General features: G+C 44.1%; 1 protein-coding gene across 1 annotated transcript; it reads left to right on the forward strand.

The window, feature by feature from the left end:
• Window positions 1–1,027: 1,027 nt before the first annotated feature.
• PANX1 (pannexin 1) lies at window positions 1,028–26,292 on the forward strand. Its single transcript, XM_066544709.1, has 5 exons — window positions 1,028–1,228; window positions 10,594–10,733; window positions 19,930–20,153; window positions 21,592–22,262; window positions 23,947–26,292. The coding sequence occupies exons 1-5, from the start codon at window positions 1,048–1,050 to the stop codon at window positions 24,030–24,032; spliced, it is 1,302 nt and encodes a 433-aa protein (XP_066400806.1). The 5' UTR covers window positions 1,028–1,047; the 3' UTR covers window positions 24,033–26,292.
• The last annotated feature ends 474 nt before the right edge of the window (window positions 26,293–26,766 follow it).

A 26,766-nucleotide genomic window follows, 5' to 3' on the forward strand; every position in this document is an offset into this window, starting at 1 on the left:
TCAGGGGCTCTCCACAGTGTGTGCAAACAGCTGATGGAGGAGTAGCATGGACAGAGTCAGGTTGTTCTTGGCAGTGCCTGGTGAGATGACCTGAGCTGATGGGCACAAACTTGACACAAGGAGTCTCCATTCAAACACTGTACCTGCGTTGAGGCAACCACAGACATGAGTACAGACTGGGAGAACCCATGGAGAGCCCCTCTCATTGGGGGTTCTTGTGGATGAAAAGATGGACATGAACAAACTGTGCTGAGAATGCAGAAAACTAAGCTCATCATGGGCTGCCTCATCAGAAAGAGTGTGGCCAGCAGGACAGGTGAAGTGACTCTGTCCCTCTGCTTTGGTCTGTTGACACCCTGTGTGGAGTGCTGTGTCCAGCTCTGGGGCCCCCAACACAAGAAAGACATGGACATGCTACAGCACATCCAGAGGAGGCCACAAAGATGGTCCGTGCAGGGGCTGGAGCAACTCTCCTAGGAGACAGACTAAGAGAGTTCAGCCCAGAGAAGACAAGGCTCTAGACACACCTCACTGTGGCCTTCTAGGACCTAAGGGGGCTTATAAAAAGAGGGAGAATGACACTTTACAAGGACATGCAGTGATAGGAGAAAGAGGAATGGCTTTAAACTCAACGAGGGTGAGTTTAGAATAGATTTCATGAAGAAATTCTTTATTGTGAGGATGGGAGCACAGGTGGCACAGCTTGCCCAGAGAAGCTGTGGATCCTGCATCCCTGGTGGCGTTTAAGGCCGAGCAGGGCGTTCCTGCCCACAGCAGCGGGGCTGGAAATATATGATCTTTAAAATCCCTTCAAAGCCCAGCCATTCTGCGATTCCGTGCCCCCCAGGGCTCCTGGCACTGCCGCAGTTCCTCTCCCGACCCGCAGGACGCCGCTCCGCGCCCCCCGCCCCTCTGCGGGCGGGCCGGGCCGGGCTGCGGGGGCGTTCCCGAGCCGAGCCGGGCGGATCCGGGCGGAGCCGGCCCAGCCTAACCCGGCCCGGCCCCGCGCAGCCCGGCCCAGCGCAGCCGTGCGGAGCCGTGCCCGCCATGGCCATCGCGCACATCGCCACCGAGTACGTGTTCTCCGACTTCCTGCTGAAGGAGCCGCCCGAGACGCGCTACAAGGGGCTGCGGCTGGAGCTGGCGCTCGACAAGATCGTCACCTGCATCGCCGTGGGGCTGCCGCTGCTCCTCATCTCCCTCGCCTTCGCCCAGGAGGTCTCCATCGGTAACTCCGGCGCCCCCCTTTCCCGGTTCCCGGCGGCTCCCGCGGCGGACAAAGGGCTGGGCGGGCGGGGGGCGGCGGAGCGGAGCTCCGGGCTCGGCGGGGCTCCCGCTCGGGGCAGGGCAGGGCAGGGCAGGGGGCGCCTTTGGGCCGCGGGAGGGAACGCTGCCTTCCCGGAACACAGCCGTCCCGGAGCGCATCCCTGGCAGCAGGCTCGTCCAGGGGTGCTGGGCTGCCCGGCCGGCCTCACCCGGGCCCTCCTCCTCGCTTGGGCATTCCCTGGCCGCTGCCGTTCTCTCGACACCTCCCGAGCAGGGGCTTTGTCAGCCCAGCCGGCGCATCTTCTGCCGGGGAGCGATGGGAGCGCTGGAGCCGCGCTGCCCTTTGTTTCCCAGCGCAGTTCAGAGCGGAGCAGCCAGCCGGGATGTGCCAGGGAAGTGCCCGTCTGCTGCCGCTCCGGGTGTTGGGCAGTAGGATTCGGTGTGGCTCAGCTGTCAGGGACAGGTGCCACGGGGAGGGCTGTCAGAGCTCTGCCTTGCGCTGCAGGCGGCTCGGTGGGGCTGCTCACCCGCAGGACGGGCAGTGGCAGAGCTCTCTGAAGCTTTCCGCTGCTCCTCTGCCCTCCTGCAGCTGTTCCCGGTCAGTTGTCAATTTCTGCTGTGACTCTGGTAGATGAAACTACAGGTCGATGAAACTTTACAGGCAAAAGGCCAAGTTCCCCAATTATTTTACTATCTTTTTATTTACCCACCTCCCCAAGTTACAAAAGTGATCATGCAGCAGCCCTTGGCATGAGGAGTGGAACTAAATGATCTCTAAGGTCTCCTCCAACCCAAGCCTTCCTATGATTTGCTAAGAATAGTACTATATGAATGAAGATCTCAAAGGTCTATATGTAATGCTATCCATTTGGAGACAGGGGTGCATCACAGGATTTCCAGCCTTTCAAAGAGATAGTTTGATTTGCTGTCTGCCCCTGTTTATTGGCATTCAGTGTTATACACCTGATCTCCATCATCTACAGGATTGAGTCAAGTGAATGTCAGGAGAGTGGAAAGTGGAACAGAACTTTGGATGAGTGGTGAATCTGTGCAAAGCCATCATGAATAGCATTAGTCAGATACCAGATTGCTTGAGAGATAGGATGCCCCAGATGGCTGTATTTACACACAGCTACACCCCTATTGCACCAGATTGCTGTGGCCCACAATAACTGCGCAGGGAACTGAAGGACAACCAGACTGGGAATGCTGAGACCAGATCTGAGCCCCTTGCAGCTCTGTTCATCCAGAAACTGGATGAACACATCCATATTTCTGCACTTTAACCTGCTTCTTTTAGTTTTAGATCTGCTACTGATATAAGCACATTTCTTCCTCTTAAAGCAATTAAAAAGAGGGTTTGCATTTCCATACAGTAGCTTGTATATGGGGCCCTTAATTCTTCTTTCTGCTTCTGCTGTAGAATTGCTGGATCCAGTTTGAAACAGTGCCTGGGTACCAATGTTTCTTTTATTTCTTTCCTTTTGCTCCCTTACACAAAGATCAAACACACAGTTGAACTGCAGAGTTCAGTAAAGTGTGCTTTTCTTTCAGATGAATTAAGTTCTCGTCTTTCAATTATTTCGGATTGAATCTGTGAGTGCAGTAGATTCATAAAGCAAGAATAAAAACAAGGGCTGCATCTTGCGAGTGTTTTTGTTTATAATCCTGAGAACCTGTTAGAAGGAAACAGTGCATTGAAAACTGAGCTTTTTTAGTTGAGAAATAAATATGCAAATAACTCTGAGAAGTACTTGTTATTTCCGGCAGGGGTGAAACTGCACCACGTGGTGTCCATACAGAAAGTGATAGTAAATCAGCCACACTGCTGGGACAGCTGTCACCTATTTCCCACACAGTCCTTGCAGCTCAGGCTGGCTGCTTGTGGGACAGCCCAAAACTGCTTCTATTAAGGCATTTGGGGGAACACTGAGGATTTTAGGGGCTGGAAATGCCTGGTTGTCTGTGCTGTGGCTTTCAGCTGGTGATGAAATAGACAGCACGGTTTGTTTTCAAACACTTCGTGATATAATCATGCTCTGAAAAAGCTCGGGAATGCTAAACTGAGTGAAACTGTCAGGGTTCATTTTTGGGTCTGAAAAAGAGTAACTCAGAGGTGGGTGTGAAAATGGTGGAAATACCTGCTCAGAGTACAAAAACTGAACACCATTTCCAAAAATGAATGCTCAGCTTCTATTTCTGTTGGGATAATTGCATTCTTCCCACCTTGAGTTCTCTTGGCACCTCTTCCTGTCACCTTCCCTTCCTGCTGTGCTTTCCTGTTCCGTTGCAGTCTGGTGTCAGACACCTGCAATTTTCCTCCTACATGCGGTTGCTCGAATTGTGCAAATTTATTAAAATGTTTGCAAAGGCTATGGAAGTTTTCTGAAGCCACCAAGCAACTTTTAGTTTTGATGGGAGTTTCAGGAAATAAATGAGATTCCAGCTGAATCACAGAGGATTTCTCTGCTGGAGCAGAGCAGCTGGAGCACCCAGCCAGTGAGCAGTGCTGAAATTCTGGGATTAGTGCCTGCACCCTGCTTTGGCATTCTTCAGGGGCAGGGGGAGAACTAACCTGAGTTTGCTTTTCCTATATTTTAGTTATTGGTCAGTTGTAGTTTTGTGAGGATTTTAAGCTGGTTCTGGTGTAGTTAAGCAGTGACTGAGCTGTTGTCTGCTATCCCTGGGAATCTTTGCTGCTTGAAATCCTGCACGTGTTAGCTCTTTGCCGCTAGACCTTGTTTTATACAATTTTACATAATTTTATATATACTGGGAATGGGAAAATGGAAATAACAATAAGATTGTGAGGATTGTGCTGTATATGTATATTCCTTATAACGTGGCTTGATATTATTTCCTTATATTATTTGGCAGTTCTTGGGTAAATTATACTAGAGGTGGTCAGGTAGCGTGGTAGCAGAAAACATCTAAATGTAGCTAAATCAGCAATTCTTCTTATAAAGGGGAAAAAACCCTTGAAAGATAGGGCACCCTCAGCAGTGTATGAATGAGAAATGAGTAGAGTTTTATCTGTGCCGTTTTTAGTAAGAATAGCTCTGAGTCAGAATTTCATTCCAGTTTCTGATCTCAGATTGTGTGTACTGCAAGATGTGCTTTCTTACTGTAAACACTTTGGCTGAAAACATAGATACTTATTCCCAGGGTGCTGCTTGGAGCAGGATGCTGCAGCCCTAAGCAGGTACAGTCAGATGAGCAGAGAGGAAATCAAAACAAGCTGCTTCATTTTGGCCTCTGCCAAAATTCAGCTTAGTTCTGGAAAAAGTATCAATGGCTGTCTCGGGTTGCAGCTTAAAGAAAAGCAGATGTGAGAGCTGTCCACTCAACATCAACTATTTTCATCTTTTTCTGTAGGAAGGCAACTGTGAACTGCTCATCTGTGCTTGTCACCAAATGATGTTTGACCTCCTGCATGCAGCAGCTTCAGGCACAGCTGTGCAATGGGCAGCATTCCCTGCAGCCTGTGTGGGAGGGGATGCCTGGGGAGGGATGAGAAGGGAGGGAGAGAGTGGAGAAGAATGGAATTTTGTGGTGGCCACAGCAGCCCTTACGTGTTTGGTTTGGGTGTTGGTTGTGCATGGCTCACAGGTAGTGGGATGAAGTAATGCAGGTGTTTTAGCATCTCTGTTTTATCGTATAAGAAAACACCTTGTAAGCCTTTCCAGGACACAGAAACCATCACATGTTGAGTGTAGACTGCTGGGAAACTTGGTTATAATCATAATGAAGGCTTGCTTAGTGCAGCTGGCTTATCAGTTTGGCAGGATGCTGGGCTAGGAAGTACCAGACCATGGGCCAACCAACAGCATCTGCATGAATCTGTCAAAATTGAGATTGGTTGCATTAAAACCATTTTATTTATCTTGCCATGCTGGAGGATGCTCAGAGGTGGGAAGGTGGAGCCTTGCCTTATGCTCTGCACACCACAGGGTTAATGTCCCCATTGACCACTTTGGACTTGCCCAGTGATGACAATCCTTACTTGCCCTGCTCATTTTCCACCTAATTTATGGGCATCTTTTTTCACCCAGGTTTTTTGGTTTTGTTTTGTTTTTTTTGTTTTTTTTTTTTTTTTTAGTTTCCATCCTTGCAGTTGGCTGCCTGTGTGATTTGAGGTGCTTTGGCTGGATGAAGGGTGTTAGTGGGGAGCTCTGCGTGCTGCATCCCAGAAGCTTCTGTGGGAGCCACAATGGCATCAGTGCCCCTTGCTGCATGTCCAGCTGGGCCTGGATCTCTCTAGATAAGTTAATCATGTGTCTGAAGCAGTCATGGGAATAAAATGTGTAGAAAATTATAAAAAACCCAAGCAACTGTGAGACTAAATCACAATAAATATACTGAAAAAATAGTCTTAACTCTTGAATTGGGCCCCTTTCCTCTCTTGTACCTCCCCGTTTGATCCTCCCTGCTGATGACCCTCTCCTTTCATGTTCACAAGTTCCTGGGGAGGCTCTTAGGAAATAATCCTATCTTGTGACTTGGTAAGAGCTGGAGGCTAAAGTTGGGTTGGGTGTAATTAAGCCAAAGACTATTACTATGGCAGCTGCTGGCGAGAGCTGGAAAAGCCCCTCCCAGTGCTGCTGGAGCAGGCTGTGTGCTAACAGCTGACTGCTGCACACCTTGCATTCAATTCAGCAGGGTGCTGTGAAACCCAGGGCGTTAATGAAGAACTGAGACAGCAAATGTATTGCCTCAGCCCAGAGCAGCCAGGCAGGCTGAGACCTTCTGTCAGAGAGGTGCAGATCCCAGCAGGATACACTGTGCTGCTCTTTGGCATGTAGGGAGTGATCAGGAAAGAGCAGAAGTTCCAGCATCAGGCACAGGCCTGCCTGGGCAGCCAGGGCAAGCTTGTAAAAACATTTGCTTTAATATCAAGCTATAAACTGTCGTTGTGTGAGCATCTTCAGCTGTTGGTAAGATTTTTTCTGTTTAATTCCTATAGAGCCAGCTTTACATTTCCTGTGGAAGTGATGGTAAGCTGCTTTAGCTGCCAGAGTAAATGTAAAAATCATGGGCCTCTGGTGTTGTCTGAGATTTGGGGTACCACCCATGTTGGCAGGGAAGCTAGATGGTCATTGCCACTGTTTTGTAGTGCTTCTCCTTCAGATGAAGGGAAACTCTGTTTAAAGATGTGGTGGAAATTTAATTCACAATTGCTGTTTCCCATGAATCAAAAAATTTATCACTCTGAAGGCTGTGCTTGATAAATAACCATCTCTTTTCCCACTGTATGATTTTGAGACTTCTCTGAGGGGCAACTTGCAGCCCTGTAGAGAAGAAATATACCTGCTAATTTCTCTGACCCACTTCACTTAAACATTGTATCACCTGAGCTTTACATTCTGCTCCTGCTCTGTTGCCAAAGTACCCCGGGAAGAGGTTTTTTTCTCCAGTGCCCCCTTTTGCTCCATACTTTCTTCTTCAACAGATTCTGTTTCTCCCAACCTTCTACTTGGCATGCATTGGGTTTCCTTTTTTTATTCTTTAAAATATTTTTTAATGTTCATGTGGAGGATGTATGTTGGATGGTGCCTGGCAGTCTGTGCATTGTCAATGTGTGCCTTGATTTTCTTGCTTATGTTTTTGTTTAGTGGCTACTAAGGAGCATAATTCTTGCTGGATGAAATTAGATGTTTGGATATCATGGCAAGTTCATTTTGCCTTGTGGAAAATTATAGTAAAGATTAATGGCCAGGTTTTCCTCCAAGCGTATGCAAATCTTTTTGCAGTAACTGCAGTGTATTAGAACCCAAATAATTACTTAATGAAGGTTCAGTCCTGTCAGCTGCAATCATTTCATCCTGGTTCAAGAAAAATAGTTAAGCCTATGATTGGCATTGATTTTTGACTGTCCTGTCTGTTAGCTGCAGTTTCTTAATTAGATGTGTAAGTCAGCAGAGAGGTTTTGAGCCATTGAAGAGGAAACCAGTCTGGCTTGCTGGCTTTACCCTCTCTTTTGTGAAGGGTGCAGCCAGAGGGTGCTGATCCCTCAGCTCCTCCTGCCTTGGACCCAGCAAAGCAGTCCAGTACTGAACAGGGATTCTCCTGTCAATTTAAGATTTCCTTGGGTTCTGAAAGTTTCTTCTCATACATAGATTTCCTGCATAAGAGCTGCAGAAGAGCCAGTTGTAGGGGAAGAAAAGGTATTCCTGGTACAGATGTGGAGGCAATAGCTGGAAGTTTGTTGGCAAAGCACCCATGAAGAGGTGCCACAGCTGCGTGGGGTGAGAGCTCATCCTTGCTGTGCACTGGCTGCAGTGACTCAGCCTTGTACTCTGCACTCAGCTGCATGCCTGCAAGCAATTCCTGCTGCAACAACCAGCCCCATCTGTACTCCTAGCACTCTTGGAAAAGTGTCATTTCATCAGATATGGCTGCACACCTGCTGCTGCCTAGCTTTCTGCAGCTCTTTTGGGTGGTCTGTGTTTAGGACAGCCATCATAAATAGCATTTTTTAATCCTCATTTGTTTACAAAAGTAAAAGACAAATCCCTATTGCTCCCTCTCCAAAGCTAATCAGGAAATGATTGCAAAAAAAGTCTGTTGCCAAGAGTAATGATAAATTGGCCAAAGACTGTTGTGGCAACTGCTTAACAAATTCAGTCTTTTGTTATTCCTCATGCTTCTTGCTTGTATATTTTATCTCCTTGTAGACGTGGGCTTGTTAGCTGCTTTTCTCTTTCCCAAGCTATTACTTGCAGGAGCAAGAGAAGGGAATGGCTTCATGTCACCAAGCCAGGAGGCTGCTCCTGTGATAGCAGAGGACCATTGGCCTCTCATAACCTAGCCCTGTGCATAGCTGTGTGCACAGTGGGTCTGTGGAAGGCATGTAGCCCTGTGCCAAATTTCTCTAATAGAAACTACAGATTTTCTTTTCAACTTCCTCCAGAATAGTCCAACATAAAATAAATTATCTCTCTATACATACTGCTGTTACTCCTTTGGAGGAGAGAAGGAAGGAAGGAAATAAAAGATGGGAAATGGTGACCATTTTCTGACGCATGTAATGGTCTGTGTTTTGTACAGATGATGCACAAAAACATCTTCCCTGTATAAGTCCTAACTTTAGTACTGTCACTGCAAAGTTGTAATTTGAATTAACAAGTGTTTACAAACAAGACTGCAATCAGATAGTTAAAAACCAGTCCAACAACTGGAGTGTCCCCCTGCTTGAGGGTGAGCTCTATGTGCTTGGCTCCCAAGTCAGGTTTCCAGTGTCCCTGCTGAAAGACTGTAGGTTGTGAGTGATGGTCTCTGCTCTGCTGCAGCACTGGCATTGCTGTAGCTATTCTGGTATGAAGTTGTGCACATGACATTTTGGAGAAGGAGGCTGGCTGCCTTTTTCATCACTAGTTTTGGAGAAGAGGCATGCCTGCCTTTTTCCTCACTTCTGCCTTTTAAACACTCCATCACTTTAAGTGGTGTTCAACTGTTAATGAGAATGAACACATGGAATGTGTTTCTTTTTGTGGATGCACAAACATGAATAAGACAAAGCATCTTTCTGAACACTCCATTGCTCTCCTTTTGAAAGGGTCACTTGTTTGCTGCTCCGCACTGGGCACAGCCAACAGCAGGAGATTGGTTAAATGATGAGAGCAGGGCATGAATGGTCCCTATCCCATGGAGAGCAGACATTAAATGCCTGCTTTTTTCTTTGCTTTCTTTCCCCCCCTTTTTTTCTGCAATATATTATTTCTTTGGTTTCCACAACTAATGGAAATCATCTGGGAAACAAAAACTCCCAAGGCTTTGGGGGGAGTGCAAGTGCTTGTGTGGTGCCAACTTTGCTAAATCACATGAGCTCTGTTCTGATAAACAGTAACTTGTTTTCCATAAGGGAGACTTGTGACAGGTCAAACCATGATGATCAAACCATGTCCTTATGATACTACAGCCCTAGAAATAATTACAATAGTGACTCATGGAAAGGCTTTTATTCATAAAGCTCCTTGACTATGCTACATTGTAAAGAGGCCGTACAAGTTACAAGGCAAATGCAGTTGGTTCCTTTTCCAAAAGAAGTTGTTATTCTCTGAAAACTAAACTAGAAAAAAGGCATGACAAATGATACAGGCTTGTATTACATACTTACTCCCATAAAGCACACAACAATTCCATTAGCATAACTTAGATGAATGTGTTCAGGGGAAAAAATACAGCACATTTTCCCCTGTTGGCCTTTTGATATTAGCAAAAGTGTTGGTAGTGTTGCTCTTAGAAGAAACGTTCGTGGCAGAGCCATGTCCACTCTGGGTATTATTTGGTGAAATGACTGTCCTGTTGCAACATTTATGAAAGTCTGGTGGAAATGTATTTGTGCTGGGGGGATTGCTTTCGCTATCAAAGCTTCAGAAATAAAGTTGAACCCCTTCATCCTGTTTTACTGGCATTACCTAGGGAGCCACTGGTATTCCATGTCCCATAACCACTTTTCCTGGTTGAAGTATGCTGTGGGAGGGGTCACCCGGTGCCTGTGACTAGCCAGAGCAGAATTTGACCCTAAGGCTGGTAAATAGCTGCCCTTGCTGTCAGCTGGGGCCTTGATCTTAATTTGAAGCTCCTGAGCAGCTGGAGAGGTCCTGGGAGTAAATGGGAATGACAGTATTGTGCATAGTCTTGGACACAGCACATCACTCCACTGATGAGGAGAGACCTGGCATCCTTTGGATGTGTCTGGGGCCACAATTTCTCTGCCAAAAATTACAGGAGGAAATCCTTGTTTTCACGGATATAACTCAAACCCCTCCAAATAATTTGCAGTCTCAGAGGCAGAAGTGGCAGCACCCTGGGAAAACCTGCCCTTCCATCAATCATTGCAGGGGCTGCTGGGCTGCAAGAATGGTGTTTGAGGTCTTGTTACAGTAGACACGTGAGCTGTAGGTTGTGCTTTTGGGAAGCTGTGACACCATGGTATGTGATGGCATTTGTTGCCTCGGGCCTGATGCGGTCACACTTTGTCAATTCCCCTTTGGCCAACCTGAGTTAAGTGCAAGTGAGAAAGATCTTAAAGGTCACATTTCCCACAAGACTTACAGAAATAGGCCTAAAAGATAAGTGTTGTATATATGCTGTCTCAACCCTTAGGGACATCCTTAGATGGATCCTTGTGGGAGTTACAGCCTTTGGGGGCAGTGGGAACTCGGGACCCTCCTCCTTGCAGAACTGCTGGGCTTTGTCTGATCGCTTAACCTGATAACTTTGGGTACCACAACATATTAAATGGAGGCTTTTCTTCCTAAGCTTGCTTTCTTCTTTTTTTTTAAATCTTTTGAGGCTGCAATAACTTTTGCTTTGTTTTCCCAGGTGCTCAAATAAGCTGTTTTGCACCCAGCTCCTTCTCCTGGCGACAAGCTGCTTATGTGGACTCCTACTGCTGGGCAGCTGTGCAGCAGAAGCAACCATCCCACAACAACTTAGAAAACATACCCCTGTCACTGCATAAAGTATGTATAGGTCTCCATCTCCTGGCAAAGTTTTTCCCACATAGAAACCTACCTTTGCCTCACTTTTCTGCTTTCTCTGCTCTGCTGTAGTCCTTGCCTTTGACTTGACTCTCTATTTTTAGAATGTTTTCTTCCCCTTACTTCCAAAGAGGGTAGTACTAGAGAAGGTATTTTCTGCCTTTAAATAAAGGGTCACCAGCTATCTGACACAAGAGTAATGTTAATGTTGCTGTGTTGCCCTGGAGTGAATGCTTCATCTGGCTTTAGCCAGGAACTATTTTAAAACTGGAGTACAGGACACAACAACTGCCTTAATGCTTGTAAAAGCTTATTTTATAAAAACAGGGTAATAAAAACATTTTATATTTTTATTGTGTTACTCTTGCCCAGTTGTGCATGGAGACAGAGACTTGTGGCAGATAGACATTTTGGGGGAGGTGAAATAATCAGTGGTACCAACAGGTTTAACCCTGTCTTCAGCGTGCTCTTCTGCATGTCTGCAGGCCAGCCATGAGCTGGCTTTCATTGCCTCGGGTAAAGCAGTATCCTATAAAGCACAGAAGGATTTATTTTATGGGTTAAAAGTGCAGTGGGTTTTAAGATACCTGAGCTGGCTCAAAGCAGTTAGCAGAGGTTTGGCAGGAGCTACACACTGGGTTAATGCCATGCCAATGCCTGGAGCTGACTCAACTCGAGAGGCAGCTTTGGCCTGCTGGAGCAGTGCTGATGCCAAGGTAAGAAATGCTTGTTGGGCTCTGCAAATTTGTGTTCTGCCTTCCTCAGCCCTTGTATTACTTGCCCCAGCAAATACACCCCTGGTACCTGGGAGCAGAGGAGAACCTGGTGCTAGAGGGAGCTCAGGTATGAGACTTGCAGCACCTGTATTTCTGGCTTTTGCTTCTCTATCCTGAGCCTCAGATTTTATTATCCAGTCATCTGGTGGTATAATCTCTGAGGGGCTGTTCAAGGCTATCTCTGATTTGTTTGCTGACCCAAATCATTAATTGAGGATTTACTTTTGGCTTCTCCAGTTAGCTCCACTGATAACCTTGACCCAATAGGCATGTGTTTCATGAATATTAAAGCCAGACTTGTTGGTTTCTAGCCTGAACTCTTCCTTGCACAGTTAGGACTCCACTTCAGCCAGACCTTCTACAGAGGCCAGTCGAAGCTGCTGGAACATTTCACAGTGCTGGAAACTCCACCTGCAAACCTGGATATTTTGCTGCCCCTTTCTCTTGAGGGAATGGGCTCTTGTTACCCAATTTTTTTGTGTTGAATTTCACATGATAGTTACCTGCTGATAGCATTGTCTGCTTGTTTGCCAGCTACAAATAGCTTAAGCACTCATACTTTTATGATGCAACCCATGTTAATTTGCTGACTAGTGCTGTATCAGAAATTGCTGCAGTTCTCCATGATGTGTATGGCATATGATGTTTCCTTGTAAATATCCTGCAGACTGTCAGCAGTGCATCTGCTCAGCTGAGCCAGGGGCTTTTACAGAGGCTGGTGACTCATCTTCCTAGATCCATGATTAGCCACCCACTCTCTGACCCAGACATTGGGAGCTGCAGATGCTCTTTGCAGATCAATATTAACTAGTATACTTCTGGTTGTTCATCAGCCTCCATGCTTTACAAGTTTACAGGGAAGGAGTGGCATTACAGCTGTTTAACAGTGAACTTAGCTTCCCACTCTGGTATCTGAAGGCTGTTCTTTGCATCCGGGGCCAACAGCTGCTCAGTGCCTTGGGATCACTTCTGCAGGAAGACTTGGGTTCTCCCCACACCATTGCACTACAAAGTATGCACAAGCTCATTGCTCTGCAGATTTGGCTAAATAATTATTGTAAAAATGGCCAGAGCAGAGCCTTTTGGGAGCACAGTGATGTTAGGAGAAAGGGGAGACTTGCTGTGCTCAGGTCAGTGGTTAGTGGAGACCTGACTCTGCATCTACAGCAATGCACACAGAGGGACAGCAGGGGTCATTAGGCCCAGTTCTTCTTAAAACCTCACTTAAAACTTTTTTCCTTCTTTCTGGGAAGCAGAGCTTTTATTTGCAGGGCATCTCAGATTCTTTCCAAAACTCTGACTCACTTAGTATCTCACTATATTGGCATGCTGGAAGGCTCCATAAAAAACACTTAAGGAGGCACTATATTAAAGTTTTGGGGGAATAAGATTGTAGGCCCCATTACTGATTAAAATGGATGGGTTTCCTTCTGGCATGCTCTCTGTGCTCTGGCAGAAGTACTGCCTCCTGGGGCAGTGCTCAGTGTGGTACAGAAGGAAGGAGGAGCAGGGAGCTCTTTGGTGACAAAGCCAGCATGTAGTAACCTGCACTGCTTTTGTTCTCAACATCTGGTTGCTCTGGAGGATTATCAAAAAAACCTCCAGAGGTTTTTTTTTAACAGAAAAACTGAAACCTTTCCATCTCCCTCCTGTTTCAGAGTTCAAGTTTGCTCTGGGATTTTTGGTTTTTTGAACAGTAAAATGTAAGTTTCAGTTCTGGGCACTCCCTAAAGCTTGGCACCTTTACTGGTTGTCCTTTCTGCTCTAGGAGATCTCTCCCAGGGGTTGAATTTATCAGTTTGGAAGCTGAAAAGGACCATACTGCAAACTTCTGGGTTCCTTGCCTCTCTAGTGGTTATTGTGCTCCTAGAAGGAGCCCAGGACCTCTCCCCATGGAGAACAGGAGTTCTGAAATTTTCAGTTGTTCTGGAAACTCCTCACACTGGATAACCCTCAGCAGGAAGCAAAATGAGTTGTGTACTAAAATGCACAATTCAATGAACAAAATACCTGCAGATACATATAAAGAAGAGACTGTGGTAGGTCCTGCCTATATTCTTAATTTAATGCTGAAATTTCCTTCTCTTTGTCAATGAAAGAGCTGTCAAAATGATTATATGGCTGAGTCCTCTGACTCCTCCTCAGGTTTGTCATTGAGGAAACTTATTCTGGTCAGGCTTCACTATTTTCTTGCCTCTGTTTTCTTCTGAGATTTTCCATTCAGGTTTAATTCCCTAAAGAGGTTTCTTGTGTCTGTCTAAAGTGTCAGAACAGAAATGTTGGTTTCATAAATGAGTGGTAAAGACAGACAGTCAGTGGTGGTGGGGATGGAGGAGTTTTGTATTTGCCTGCCCTGTGCAGGTAGTTTGCTTATTGTCTCTAAAGATGAGTGTTCCACCTGACAAGTTATTTTGGTAAAACTTGTCTTGATCCTTAACTGGAAGGAGAAGAAAAGGTTTTGGCCATTTTGTGAGGGCACTCCTTGCAGTGTAGTGACGGAGGAGAGGAGGCGACTGCACTTTTTAATGCATAGTACATAGAGAAATTTATGCCTTTTTAATCCATAGTGCACAGAGAAATTTATGAAAACTCAAGCAGGAGAACAGTGAGCATCATCTTACCAGCTCTTGATAGCAGCCAAGCAAGTTGAGGGGTGGTTGAACCCTGAGTGATGGCCACTTCATAGCCCTGAAATTTGGATTGCTAGGATGGAGCTACCTATGATCAAGAGTCTTCTAGGGATTTTTTAAATTACTGTATGTTCTAGTCTGCTATTAACTGGGGAGAAGCAAAGATGATAAAGGTAAGCAAAGAAAAGGTATAGGGTTGTTCAGAAAAAGGAGATTTATACTCACGTGAAATGCAGGCAAACAATTCATCTGACTGAAAGAAGAGATCTTCACATGTGGCACAGCCAGGAGAGGTCAATTGTCTGGCTCAGATCTTTCAAAGTGCAGGACAAGTGCTTTGGGACCTGCTGAAAGCATTGCCTACAGAGATGGGTCTGCAGTCTTTGTATGCATGAGGTGAAATTATGTGAAAACCCTCACTTTTCATAAAAGAAGTGAGATTTACAATGGACCCTTGAGTTGTTCTTTGAGTCACTTGTTTGTGAATACGCCAAAGCAAACCTTGGAGTTATTTATTATATTGATGGTACAGTTATAATTGTGATTTTTACCTGGTTCTAGTGACTCATTGTTTGTACAATTTCTTAATTGACTGAGGGCTCCTCATGTTTCACCTGTAAACCCTTCCCAGAGAGATTAAGGGCTGTCAGAGCAAGGACACCCATAGATGTATTTATAAATGCAGATGCATTTTGAAGTAATTTCTTGAAAGTGTAGTGCTAGAGGTACTTCATTCTGTTGCAGATGGAGTCATCCACTTCACTTCTAAGAGAGAAGCAACAATGTGTTGTTCTAAAGCAGTGAGTTAACACAGTTAAATAAATGTGAATGTGACAGTGGTTTATCAAGGTTCAGTGGGAAGATGCACTACATTATTTAGTGCATAGAGGATAGAATGAGAGTTGTTGGGGAGACCCTCCTGTTGAGTCATGAGGTTCAGAAAGAACTCCTTTGTGGTCTAAACTTCTCAGAGGGGAGTTCAGATGTGGATAGGTTCAAACTTAGTCCCAGACCTCTCAACAGTTTATGTCTAAAGGATTGTATATGCACTGTCAATCCTTTGAATCACTTAGCTAAAATTTCAAGCATGCTAATAATCACCTACAGACCGTGTGTTACAGCAAGGAATTTGTCAGCCTTGAGGAGTAACCTTGAGATGTATCGCTGCTCAAGGGGAGAAGCTGGGATGCCGTCTGTAGCCAAGCAGGAAAGCGTAACAGGCCCAGGGCTGCCCACTGCTTATGGAGTGTGATGATTGACTCGTGTACCCCAGCAAGAGGTCTGGGTCACTGTTCCTGGCAGCCCTTGACTACCATGTTGCCAGCTGTCCCCCAAAGTCCAGAATAAACTGGATCCAGCCATCACAGCCTCCCCTGGTGATCATGGCTTGAGCTAATTAAAACTGGAGAAGAACAGTTTTGAAGCTGTATCAGAAAAGAAAGTATGTAACAGGAGGGATAAATGTCAAATAGGGTTTGAGATTCACCTGTAGATTTGGAGACAGGACAGGATCTCATTTAGAATGATCAGTCATTTATAGCTGTTTCTGCTGAACACCAGTGAGACACCTCCCATTGCTGCAAAGAGGAATTGGGTCATATCCAGAGGGAGTTTAATGCCTTTGCTTCTGGAAATGTGTAATTACTGTCATTAGCCTGTTTGGGGACTAGTGCCTTTGCTTGGGCTTTTTCCAAAATTGGAACTGGTGAGGGAGACATCTCACCATGTTTATGTATTTTAAGGAAGGCACTTCAGTGCTTCATTCTTTTAATTGTCTGCCAATTAATTTTCTCAAAGCTGTTACCCAGACCTGTGCAGCCCAAGTTTTGTGCTACTGTACTCAAGTTACTCTTTGACCATGGTCAGGTAGGTGGAAGTCAGATTGCTTTCAGTCACTTGTATTGTGTTTGCCCAGAGGAAATAGGGACTGAAGATAAAGTAAGATTAGAAAGCTGTTGTTTTCTAAATACCATTAAAGTTATTTTCATCTTCTTCCAGACATTTATATCCAGACTCTGGCAAGCTTTCTGTAGATTAGGGCCTTGAAAATGCCCTTTGTGTCACTCCACCAATTCCAGCTATTTTTTTTTTTGCATGATAAAAGCATATTTGAGGTTATAAAGCACTTATTTTAAATGCCCTTCTAACTTTTCTGTGTATTGACTTCACCTTAGCAGAATTAAAGCTGGTGATGACAGACTATTTTGTGCTTTAGTCTGATTTTATCTTTCACCTTTGGAGGAGTGTGATGCTTGTGCATCTTCAAAAGGGTTTTGTGATTCCACCACTTGATGTGCTTCTGCAAATGGATTGCTCAAATGCCTCTTCTTCTCTACCCATGCACATGTTCTTGCTGAACAGTGGCTGAGTGCTAACAAATTTACTTAAACAGCCTGGAATGTGCACAGGGCTCAAGGGCTTGTCAAGTGACATGGTGACATGACCTGCAGCAGTACAGGGGCAGCCTCTTGGCTTCCAAGTGCTCTGTCTCCTTGGGAGCCTGCTGTCCCCCTCAGTGTGCCATCAGGCTAAGGCAGGAGAACCTGCTTCCATCATCCTTAGCTTTCAGGAGCTCAGCTGCGGCAGAAAACTTACAGGGCACTGCAGTTTGGGTCCCTGCTGCACACACCACTCCTTTTGTCAGTCTCCTACTGAATATGTTGAGAAGGAACTTTGTAACTACACAGCAAAGGAAAAACTGAGTTTCACTTCTGGGCCAGTATTTTTCTCTGGCATACCTTTGAACATACAGTTCTTGGGATCAGTGACACTTCCTTCTACATCAATGCTCAAACTACGCAAGACTGAAGGGGCACTTCCTCCTTGTGCGTTCGGTGCCTTGGGAGCAAATAAACCATAAACCATAAAAGAAAGGCTGATGGCACGTGGTTGTCTGTGCACAAATACCACAGAGTCCTCCTCTTAAAATGGGAAGTCATTATGTTTGACTGTCAAATGTAGTCAGATGAGCTGGACAACCCAAGTCTGTTGCTCTGAAACCTAGGACTCATGCCAGATGACTTTGTATTTTCACTTCTCCCTGTCATTCAAGACCTTAAATTTTAATGATTCAAAACAATTTGCTGGTTATCTAAGCCTACTGTTAACAAATAGAACAAGTGTATCTTTCATTTTTGAAAAAGCCAGGACCTGAGAAGGATGGAATTGTGCATCAGGTGCTGTGGAAAAGATGACAAATACAGACTTTTGTTGGCAAACAAAAGAGCTGCACTAATGATCGTGTACTGCTCTGGTTTTGTGACTATTCAGAAAAGAGTTGCACAGAGTTCACTTATGCTGCAATGAACTGAGCTTTGGGAGTGATGAGAGTCTGGCGAGAGGAAGCTCAGGAAATGCATAGCAAATGTGCCTTCTTCCAGCAGTGTGATGCTCTAGGTGAGGAGGCAGTGGTGAAGGAGCTGGGGAGAGGAGGAGGTGCAGGGCAAGATGGCAGGGGCTGCTTTTTTTTTAAGGCAACAACAAAGAGGGCAGGCTAGAGGGGGACATTGGGGGACATCTGGGACAGAGCAAGAGGGCTGCTGCCAATGTGCTACACAAGTGCAGAATTCTTTTATATTATAAAAGAAGAAGTGGAGACTGGAACAATGGAGGTTTGGGGCTGTAACTCCAGTGTGAAAACTATTTTGCCTCTTACCACATGTCTTGTAGTGCTTGGGGTAAAGAGATCTCTAGGATTATATGGGATGCTCCTGATGGCGTTTCTAGTTTTGAGGGTCAGAAAGGGAATTAATACATCTTCTTATGCTGGTAAAATTTGAAATGAGTGAGTACTGAATCGAAGTGGTGTAAACCAATATAAGTACTAAATCAGATGTGTCTTTGTTGTTTGTTTCCCCATCTAGCACCAGTGGAAGGTGGCTCAGAGGTGTATGACACAGGTGTAAGTGAAGTCAAACAGGCTTTGCAGCTATACAGGCAATCTTAAACATTTGTTAAGACCTATGGAAAATGTGTTGCAGCAGCTGAGAGGAGCTTAGGTAAATATAAGATGGGTTCAAAGACAGATCATTTCTATTTCTACATCATACAGAATTCAAAGGACTGATAGAGCCTGGATGTGAAACCATGAAGTTTTGGGTAAATCAAGGCATCAGGACTCAGACCTGGTGGCATTGTCCACAGTGATAAAGAAGAAGACCAAGTTCTTGTGTTGATGATGAGATGTACAAAATACATTGGACATACCAGAGTTTTACACCTCAATTGGAAGGTCTACACCTGGGAGAAGGAAGATGATCTGATGTTATCTGTTGTGTGCAAAGAGGAGGGAGAGGCAGTAGTGAGGGCAGAGCTCTGCACAGTTTTTATGGGCTGCTGTGGATAGGGGAAGTCAGTCATTTAAGGTCTAACACATCATATGCATTCCTACTGCCAATAATAACACAGAGTTTTGCTCTAATGGTAGTTCATATTAGAAGTAATTTTCCCGAATAAAATGTTCCATAACATCAAATTACTTTGTGCATGCAAAACTTTAATATCTCTTGATTAATGCAAACACTAGTTAACATTGTTATATTAGGCCCAGATTTTCATCTTGTTAAATACCTGCAAATGTACGTGTAGCTTTTCCACTTGCAGTGATTAATGACTTCAGTTCAAGCTTCCTCTAAAAATCTCCACTGGCTTTGCCAGTGAACGTGCAGGGGCACATGTCTGTAACACTTGTGATGTCTTACATCTGTTTCATATTTGTTCAACTAATTTAAAGTTCCTTATGAACTGATGCTAGATTGGAGTTAAGTGTGCTTGCTAGCAAAGGTTGAATTGAATGAATTAGAGGTTGGCTGAATTTGCAGTACATTTCATTACAAACTGCTTGTCTCTCCAGGTCTTACATTGTGTCTCTGTAAGGGTAATGCTATCTATAATTTTATGCTTCGAATATAATGTCAGAGTACATAGAAACACCATCTTTCCTGCAGCTGGGAGGAATTAGAGTGACAAAAACTACTTGTAGATGAATAGAAGAAAGATGGCAAAACTTCAAACTTGTATTTTTTACCTGCTTCAGCCCTTTTCCTAAGCAGTTGTGACCATGTAAGGGCTGACTTCTCAGTGCTGCATTAATACCAGACCATTCTGATGCTGTGTGTTGGTTTCCATTTAGGTGTTACCTGAAAATATTCAAATACCCTGAAGTACTACAGCCACACTTACATCTTTTACAATCACTGGATGCACTCTAAACAGATGTGTGTTTGCAGGCAGAGGCAGAGCTGTAGCAGCTCTATTCATTAACCTCCTGACAGCAAATGGAAAGCAGGAGAGATTTTGCTGGTATTTGGAGTGCTTTAGTTGCTATGAACAGTGGTGACACATCGGAGAGGGAGAGTTAGGTGATGATGTCTTCTTCTTTCAGTCAGCCCCTCTGATAACTGCTTTGCTGTTCTATTTGTTTTTTCCCCAGGTTAATGCTGTATTTCTCAATGTCAGCTCCAGTTGTTTTGAATATGCAGAAATTGTTATCAGGATCATGGCACCTTTATTCTGTGTGCTTTTTTTTTTTTTCCCTTTGGTGGGGAGACGCTCTAAGCAGCAGCAAAGTTACTGGAGCTGTCTGAAAAGAGATTTTGCTTCCCTGCATATCCCAAATAATCACAAAATTGGGTTTTAGTAGAAGGATTTAAATAAAATTACAGGGATTTAGTAGGCCTCTAGGAAATGTAATGCTTATGGGGAATGATGGCGATTGGCTGACTTATTACTTAGGCAGGTGAAGCCTAATCAGGGGTTTTTTTCTCCCTGCAGTTCTTCCCATACATCCTTCTGCTTGTTGCTATCCTGCTGTATCTGCCATGTCTGTTCTGGCGCTTCACTGCAGCACCTCACCTTTCCTCAGACCTGAAATTTATTATGGAAGAACTTGACAAAGCCTATAACAGGGCAATCAAAGCTGCTAACAGCATTCGGAGTGGAGACCCCAGGGACCCTGCTGACTTGATTCCAGCTGCTAATGAGAACTTGACACAGAGGTAAGATGTTGGGGCTTGGCTTTCTTTGCTCTTCAAGTTCGTAACAGGTGTGACATCTGTACCCACTTGGAAATTTATTGCAAAGGTTTGAATGGTGACTTGACACAATTTTAAGTTTGGTTAAAAGAAAGAAGATATCTGAAATGATTACTTTGGCCCTGGGAGCTGGAACTTATAACTTTCTTTTTTCAAAGAAAACATGTAATGAGCTCTTCAGATTACTTATTACCTGAGATGTTTCTGATTTCTTTAGTTGCAGTAGCTGTTAAGTAGTGTTGCCCACCACGGTGTAAGAAAAGAGATACTTCAGTCCTCAGTTCTCAATGTTCTTGACAGTCCCTTGCACACTGTCAAGTTACTTGTTATCTCCTGTTCTTTAAGATACAGGTCTGCAAAGCTTCTGATCAGAAAAATTATTAAAAACTCAAAACCCACAAAAGTGACCCACCCCCCCCCTTCTGATCAAGCTGGTGCACTGTTCCAACCAGATCCAGTTCCTGCTTCCTTGTAGGCTGAGGGTACCTGTTTCTCTGTGTGGGGTTACAAGGAGTGCAGCAGTCTTAGGTCCCTGTGAAATGTGGAGTTGGGTCTTGGCAAGTAAAAAGCCTTCTAGTGTTCTGTTTTTGAACAAGTGCTTGGAAAGTCTGCTCTTTTGCATGGATTTACTTACTGCACCTGTTCTGTACTGGAAAAGAACAAAAATATTTTGTTGCCATGAGGGCTATGGTTTTTTTCCCATTTTCCAGGGTTTGAACTCAATTTTTCATTTGTCTTCTATTCTATTGGTTTTCTACTGACTTCAATAAAACTACCCTTGATTTACCTCAATAAAAGGATGTGAACGTGTTGGAGTGAGTCCAGAAGAGTATTATCAAGATGATTAGAGGGATGGGACACCTCTCCTACAGATACAGGCTGGGAAAGCTGGGGTTGTTCAGCCTGAAGAAGAGAAGGATCCAGGGAGACCTTAAAGCACCTTCCAGTACCTAAAAGGGATATTTGCAAAAAAGACTGGAGAGGGGGTTTTTAGAGGGGCATGTAGTGAGGAGGAATGGCTTTAAATTGAAAGAAAGTAGGTTTAGATTAGGCATTAGGAAAAAGTTCTTCCCTGTGAGGATGTTGAGGCTGGCACAGGTTGCCCAGGAAAGTTGTGGATGTCCCACCTCTCAAAGTGCTCAGGGCCAGGTTGGATGGGGCTTTGAGCAGCATGGTCTAGTGGAAGGTGTCCCTGTCCATGGCAGAGCACGGGGGTTGGTTGGAAATAGATGATGTTTAAAGAACCCTTCTAATGCAAACCATATTGTGATTCTGTGATTTTAAGAAGGTTTCCAATCTTTTATCTCATTTAGAGTACTAGGTTTTGTTGATATTTGGGGTAGGTGAATGTTGCAGCATCTGACCTATATGAGTTTGATGTGGTTTTTTCTCTCTTTTTCAGTTTGTGGGAAATATCTGAAAGCTACTTTAAATACCCAATTGTGGAGCAGTACCTGAAGACAAAAAAGAATTCCAAGTGCTTAATAATTAAATACATTACATGCCGTTTGCTCACACTAGTAATTATTTTCATTGCATGCCTCTATCTGGGCTACTACATCCGTCTCTCCTCTCTGAGTGATGAGTTTCTTTGCACTATCAAAACTGGGATCCTTAAGAATGACACAACTGTTCCAGAAGTGGTTCAGTGCAAGCTTATTGCTGTTGGTGTCTTCAAGGTACTCAGCTATATTAACCTGATAGTCTATCTGATGGTGATGCCCCTGGTAGTGTATGCAATGTTTGTGCCATGGAGGTGGAATTCAGGTGTTCTCAAAGTGTATGAAATCTTGCCAACTTTTGATGTTCTGAAACTTAAGTCAAATCATTTTGATGACTTAAGCCTTTACCTCCTCTTTCTTGAGGAAAATGTGAGTGAACTTAAATCATTTAAATGCCTTAAAGTGCTGGAGAACATTGCAGTTTCTGAGAAGTTTGATGTCATGCAGCTTTTGGTAAACCTTGGTACTATTAAGACTGATACCATAGATGGCAAGCCAGGGACTGCTGAGTTGGAGAAGCCTGAAGAAACAACTACGGAAGAGCTGGAAAAAGATGCAACAGAGTTACAAGGTAAGCTGATCTAGATGTATATTCCTACCAAAATCTTATTAATATTTTCTGTAAGGTAATGGACCTCCTTAGTCCTTGCTCTGTTGCCTGCTGTGTAAGTGCTGTAACCTCAGAAGAATGTGGTGGTGTAAGTCTGTGGCACAGCTGAACCCTGGGTTGTTTGTTGGGTTGGTGGTCCTTGCTGACATCTCTGCTCTGGCACCAACAGGCTTCAGCTGTTTGAACTTTACCTGCCTGAGACCCCCTGCACAGTAGGAGAGTTCTAGGCTGGGTTGTGCATGAAGCAACTCCAGTGAGAAAGATAGTGGGTTCAGGACTTTTCTTCAGAAGTTGGCTCCAAAGTGCAGCAACTGCTGCTTCTGCTTCTATTCAGGCTTTGGCAGAAGTTATGGGTGCATATAAAAATAAGTCTGATGCTCAGAAATGCTGCTGGCAGAGGAGCAGGAAATGACAAAAGAAGGGAAGTGGGACTGGAGTCAGTGAACACACTCCTCTTCCTGCTTTCATAGAGAGCAAGGAAGATTGACTGTAAAGAGATTTTTGTCAAAATGGTCCAAGTCAGTCTGGATTGGTGCAATGGTTCTCTGGATATCCCATCAGTCTGCAGACATGGTCAGCTTGAGCAATCACTCATATACAATACAGTCTAGGATTCTGTCCTAAAAAATGTAGCATACCTTAATTGTGAAACCAGTTCCTTCCTCAAGTGCAGAATTAGAGAAGCCAAATATCCAGGGAGAGGTGTAAACCAAAAGTGATGATGATTTAAAACATTTAGAAGCTTACCTGGGTATGTGAGCACAATGCTGAGGGAAAGTTAAAGAACTATTTCAAAGGTAGGGAAAGAATAAATCTGTTCTCTCTTCAGAAAGCTATGCCCTGTAATTAATAAAAAAGAAGCATCAGTACCCGGGGATTAGCTGTTCCTGTACTTGAGTCAGGCAGTTGTGGTAGGCTCAGATTTGGAGAAGTCAACTTACACAAAAGGAGAATTCAGAACAAACAAGCAGAATTCTTTTTGAACCAGAAGAACCCCTTTTGGCAGCCATCTCTTGTGCAGCAGCTTGGAGTAGTTCTGACAGCATTTAGTTTTCCTTTTAAATCTGTCCATTTTTTAAATGACAGGTGGATTTGGAAATAAAATATAAAAGCCCGAGGTGGAAATCTGGGCTCAAGGAGCTGAAAAAGTTAATAGAAAATATGACTGATTTTTATCTGAAAGGAGAATTTTTGAGATTGTTTTCACCTCCTGAAAACACTTCAAAGATCTATTTTTGTCCAAATCAGAGCAAGCTAATGCTTGAAGTGCTGTTAAAATGGATTGCAGAAAGAAGCTGCTGTGTTTGTGACCAGCTCAGACTGGTGTGGCCGCTCTTCTTCTGCCTGGGGACAGCTGCAGGCTCCACACGCATCAGCAAAGCTTCACCCACACCTCATTATCTTTTCCTCTGTCCTTTGTGGTGTCAGCATGTTTTTCTGAGGGGCTGTGCTGACAAACCAGTGGCACAGTGCTGGCTCCGGCAGAGCGACGTGCAGGGCACCCTGGTGCTGGGCGTGGGGACAGTGGAGGCAGCTCAGGACAGCCAGCAGTACAGCACAGGCAGGGTGGCACTTTCTTTGTGCACCAGGAGGTGTTGAGTGGTTTGATGGCCCTTTCTCTTCTAAAGCTTTGCCTTCTCTTCAGTTCTGACAGACCGTGGTGCGAGTGGCAATACGAATATGAGAGAAGACAAGAGACTTCGCCAAAGGCTCATAGATTCTTCGTGCTGATGCTTCCCAGCTGTAGGAGCCAGGAGCCCTTTCCATGGGAAGGCTTCTCCACTGGGCTCAGTGCAAGGTGCTGCTCTTTAATGCAACATTCTCAATCGCCTGACAGTTCCCCAGAGGCCAAACTGGTTTACAGACTATTTGTTGTATAATAATCAGGAGTCATGTGCCTGAAAAAGCACGTTGTACGCTTCCGTTATTTATTAAAACAATCAAACCACACACAAGGAGGAACAAGAACAAAACAATTCTGTCATGAGTAGCAAGTGATGTGTGTTGAATGCAGTTGAAGCTGGCAGCTGGACAGAGCTCACTCCATGCTGGACAGGGATGGGAACATAAGCCTGCAGGTAGCAAAAAGGGATGGCCGCTGATTGCATTCTGAAGTGTTGCTCTGCAGCAGTGGCCATCTCAGTTCTGGGGTTTAAGTAAGGTAACTTTGGGCTCTCTGACCTGGAAAAGGGGGGCTGGGGGTAGGGTTTTATGATGAATCTGGTTAATCTGTCCTGGATGGTGGCTGCTGCTGGTACTGGCTGTGTCTTCATGGGAAAAATAGAGGTTACTCTGTTCAGCCAGAGATGTCTCTGTTAGTCATCCCAACATTTGTGTCTGGGATTAAGTACTTGACACTGGTAAAGAGACTACAAACAGTTTAGTGTTAAGAAGGTACTGTAAATATTAGGGATTTTGAGTTTTCTATGTATTAATAAATTAATAATGTCTTAATAATGTTTTTATAAAATGTAATGATGTGTAAGCTAAGTGTTGGTTTAATTTCTATCCCTCAATTTCTTTTGGTCTTAGTGTCTAATAAATCTGCCTCGGGAGTTTTGGACTGAAGATCAGTGAAATTGGTTCTATTTTTGTAACAGTTTATTGAAGTTGTTTTGTAATGTTTTTATGTGTAGAATTTTTCTCAGCGTGTTTGTAGTATCAAATGCAATATTAGTTGTGGTGTTTTCAAACCACACTTGAGAAGACAAACTAACTTGTATTAAAGTAGATTAAAGTAGCACCCAAATGCCTCAGCAGAGCCAAGTACCCAACAGCCAAGGTGAAGTAGATGTAAATAGTATGACAGGTTGTTCTCCCCCACACACATTGTGACTGTATTTTAATTAAAGATTCTTAAGTGTATTGGAAGGGACAAAATAAGGGGGAGTGTTTGTACATCAGACCATTTGGGGAGAGTAGAATTCAGCTTTAATGTTGTCCCTTCTGCCCAAGACCTCAACCTTCACTGAGTATTAAAATGACCTTTGTCTTGAAATATTAGATGTAAGGTGAGGTGGGTGGGGAGAGTGAAGCACCACAGTGGCAGTGTATATCTTTCACAAATGTGATATACTGACTCGTTTTTCTGTATTGTCCATGAAAGCGAAATGACTTGACTGTCACCTCTTCCAAGCTGGCTTTTTAAACAAGGGAGGACTTCTTTTATAGCTAGGTAGGACTTCCAGTTTCCAGTTCCTTAGTGTCACCCACTTTTGTGCTCTCATCTGCTAGCATTCTCCATATGGTTGTGGATGAGAGGCAAACAGGAGTAACTGGTGATACCATTTTTGCACAGAACTCTTCATGTGCTGCTGCAGCAGATTTCAGAGATTGTGCCCATACTTGAATCTGGCAGCCGCTGTGAACTGAAGTGGATCTGAAGCTGAGTGGATCTGAAAGTGCTGCTGTGCTACACTTAGGGCTAATATTACAAGAACTCTTGTGTTTTCTTATGGCTTTCAACTAAGACAAGCCTTATTTTAAAAGAAGTCTTTAAGACCATAATTTTATGCTACCTCTGCCCAGGACAGCAGCACAGCTGCCCTCCTAATGTCTCTTGCATTACCAGCACAAAACAGGGCTTACGTTGGACACTGGTGGTCCACACTGCTGAATTTTACTGCCATAATTCTGGCACCAAGCCTATGATCCCTTTGACCTTTCCTAGATTCTGTCTGGCTGTGCTGGTGTGTTGCTGATGGTCCTTTGTATGCAGGCAGTGCAGGTGCACATTGTGCATTGTATGTCTTGGACGAGGAGCTATAGTGCAATACTAAGATTTTGTGATGTGGATGTGTTTGAACTGTTTGATGTAAGTAGAGTTTCCAGTCTTTAAAATTCAAAGCTCCTGAAAGCCACATGTTCATGTTTCATGTTGGATATGTACCTAACTTTTTACTAACTCCCCTTTTGTATTAAAAAATATGACTTGCTGCAGTGAATCTATTGTTGTCTTCTAAAGTGTTTAATAAAATGTCTATCAATCTTCCTTGGTTATTAAAATGAAATAAATTTTGTGACCTTCAACAGCATAAATGTCCAAAGGTTCCAGGAAAAATCACGTGTTGCCATAGTGCAAATACATGTGGTCTGATGCTAAACCCTGAGAAAACATTTTAGACAGTGGTTATAATTCTGCTCTTTTTATTTTCTCATGAAATTGTCAGAGCAACAGAAAATGTCAGCACATAATAAATAGTACATCCACTTTGTAATTTACTATCTACAAATTGGCCACACTGTCAGCACATACTTTTCAGCCATATCTTCCTGTTTTAACATGTGTTTCTGAGCTGTCCAGCTCAGTTCTACTTATGTTTTAGTAGCACTGCTCCTGTTGTGTTTTGCCATTTTCAAAAGATGGGTGGAATGCCAATTTAGGCCTTGTGGAAAAGAGTCCATCTTCAGCCACTTCACCACTATACTCTTTTAAATATTCTTCTTCTAAATATTCCAGAAAGTA

This window comes from Molothrus aeneus, chromosome 2 (assembly GCF_037042795.1).
Source record: "Molothrus aeneus isolate 106 chromosome 2, BPBGC_Maene_1.0, whole genome shotgun sequence".
In the NCBI taxonomy this organism is placed as follows: domain Eukaryota; kingdom Metazoa; phylum Chordata; class Aves; order Passeriformes; family Icteridae; genus Molothrus; species Molothrus aeneus.

Coding starts and splice junctions, on each gene's coding strand:
- PANX1 (XM_066544709.1), top strand. CDS start 1,048: ATGGCCATCGCGCACATCGCCACCGAGTACGTGTTCTCCGACTTCCTG. Junction 1,229..10,593: donor CGCCCAGGAGGTCTCCATCG/GTAACTCCGGCG, acceptor TTGTTTTCCCAG/GTGCTCAAATAAGCTGTTTT. Junction 20,154..21,591: donor AATGAGAACTTGACACAGAG/GTAAGATGTTGG, acceptor TCTCTTTTTCAG/TTTGTGGGAAATATCTGAAA.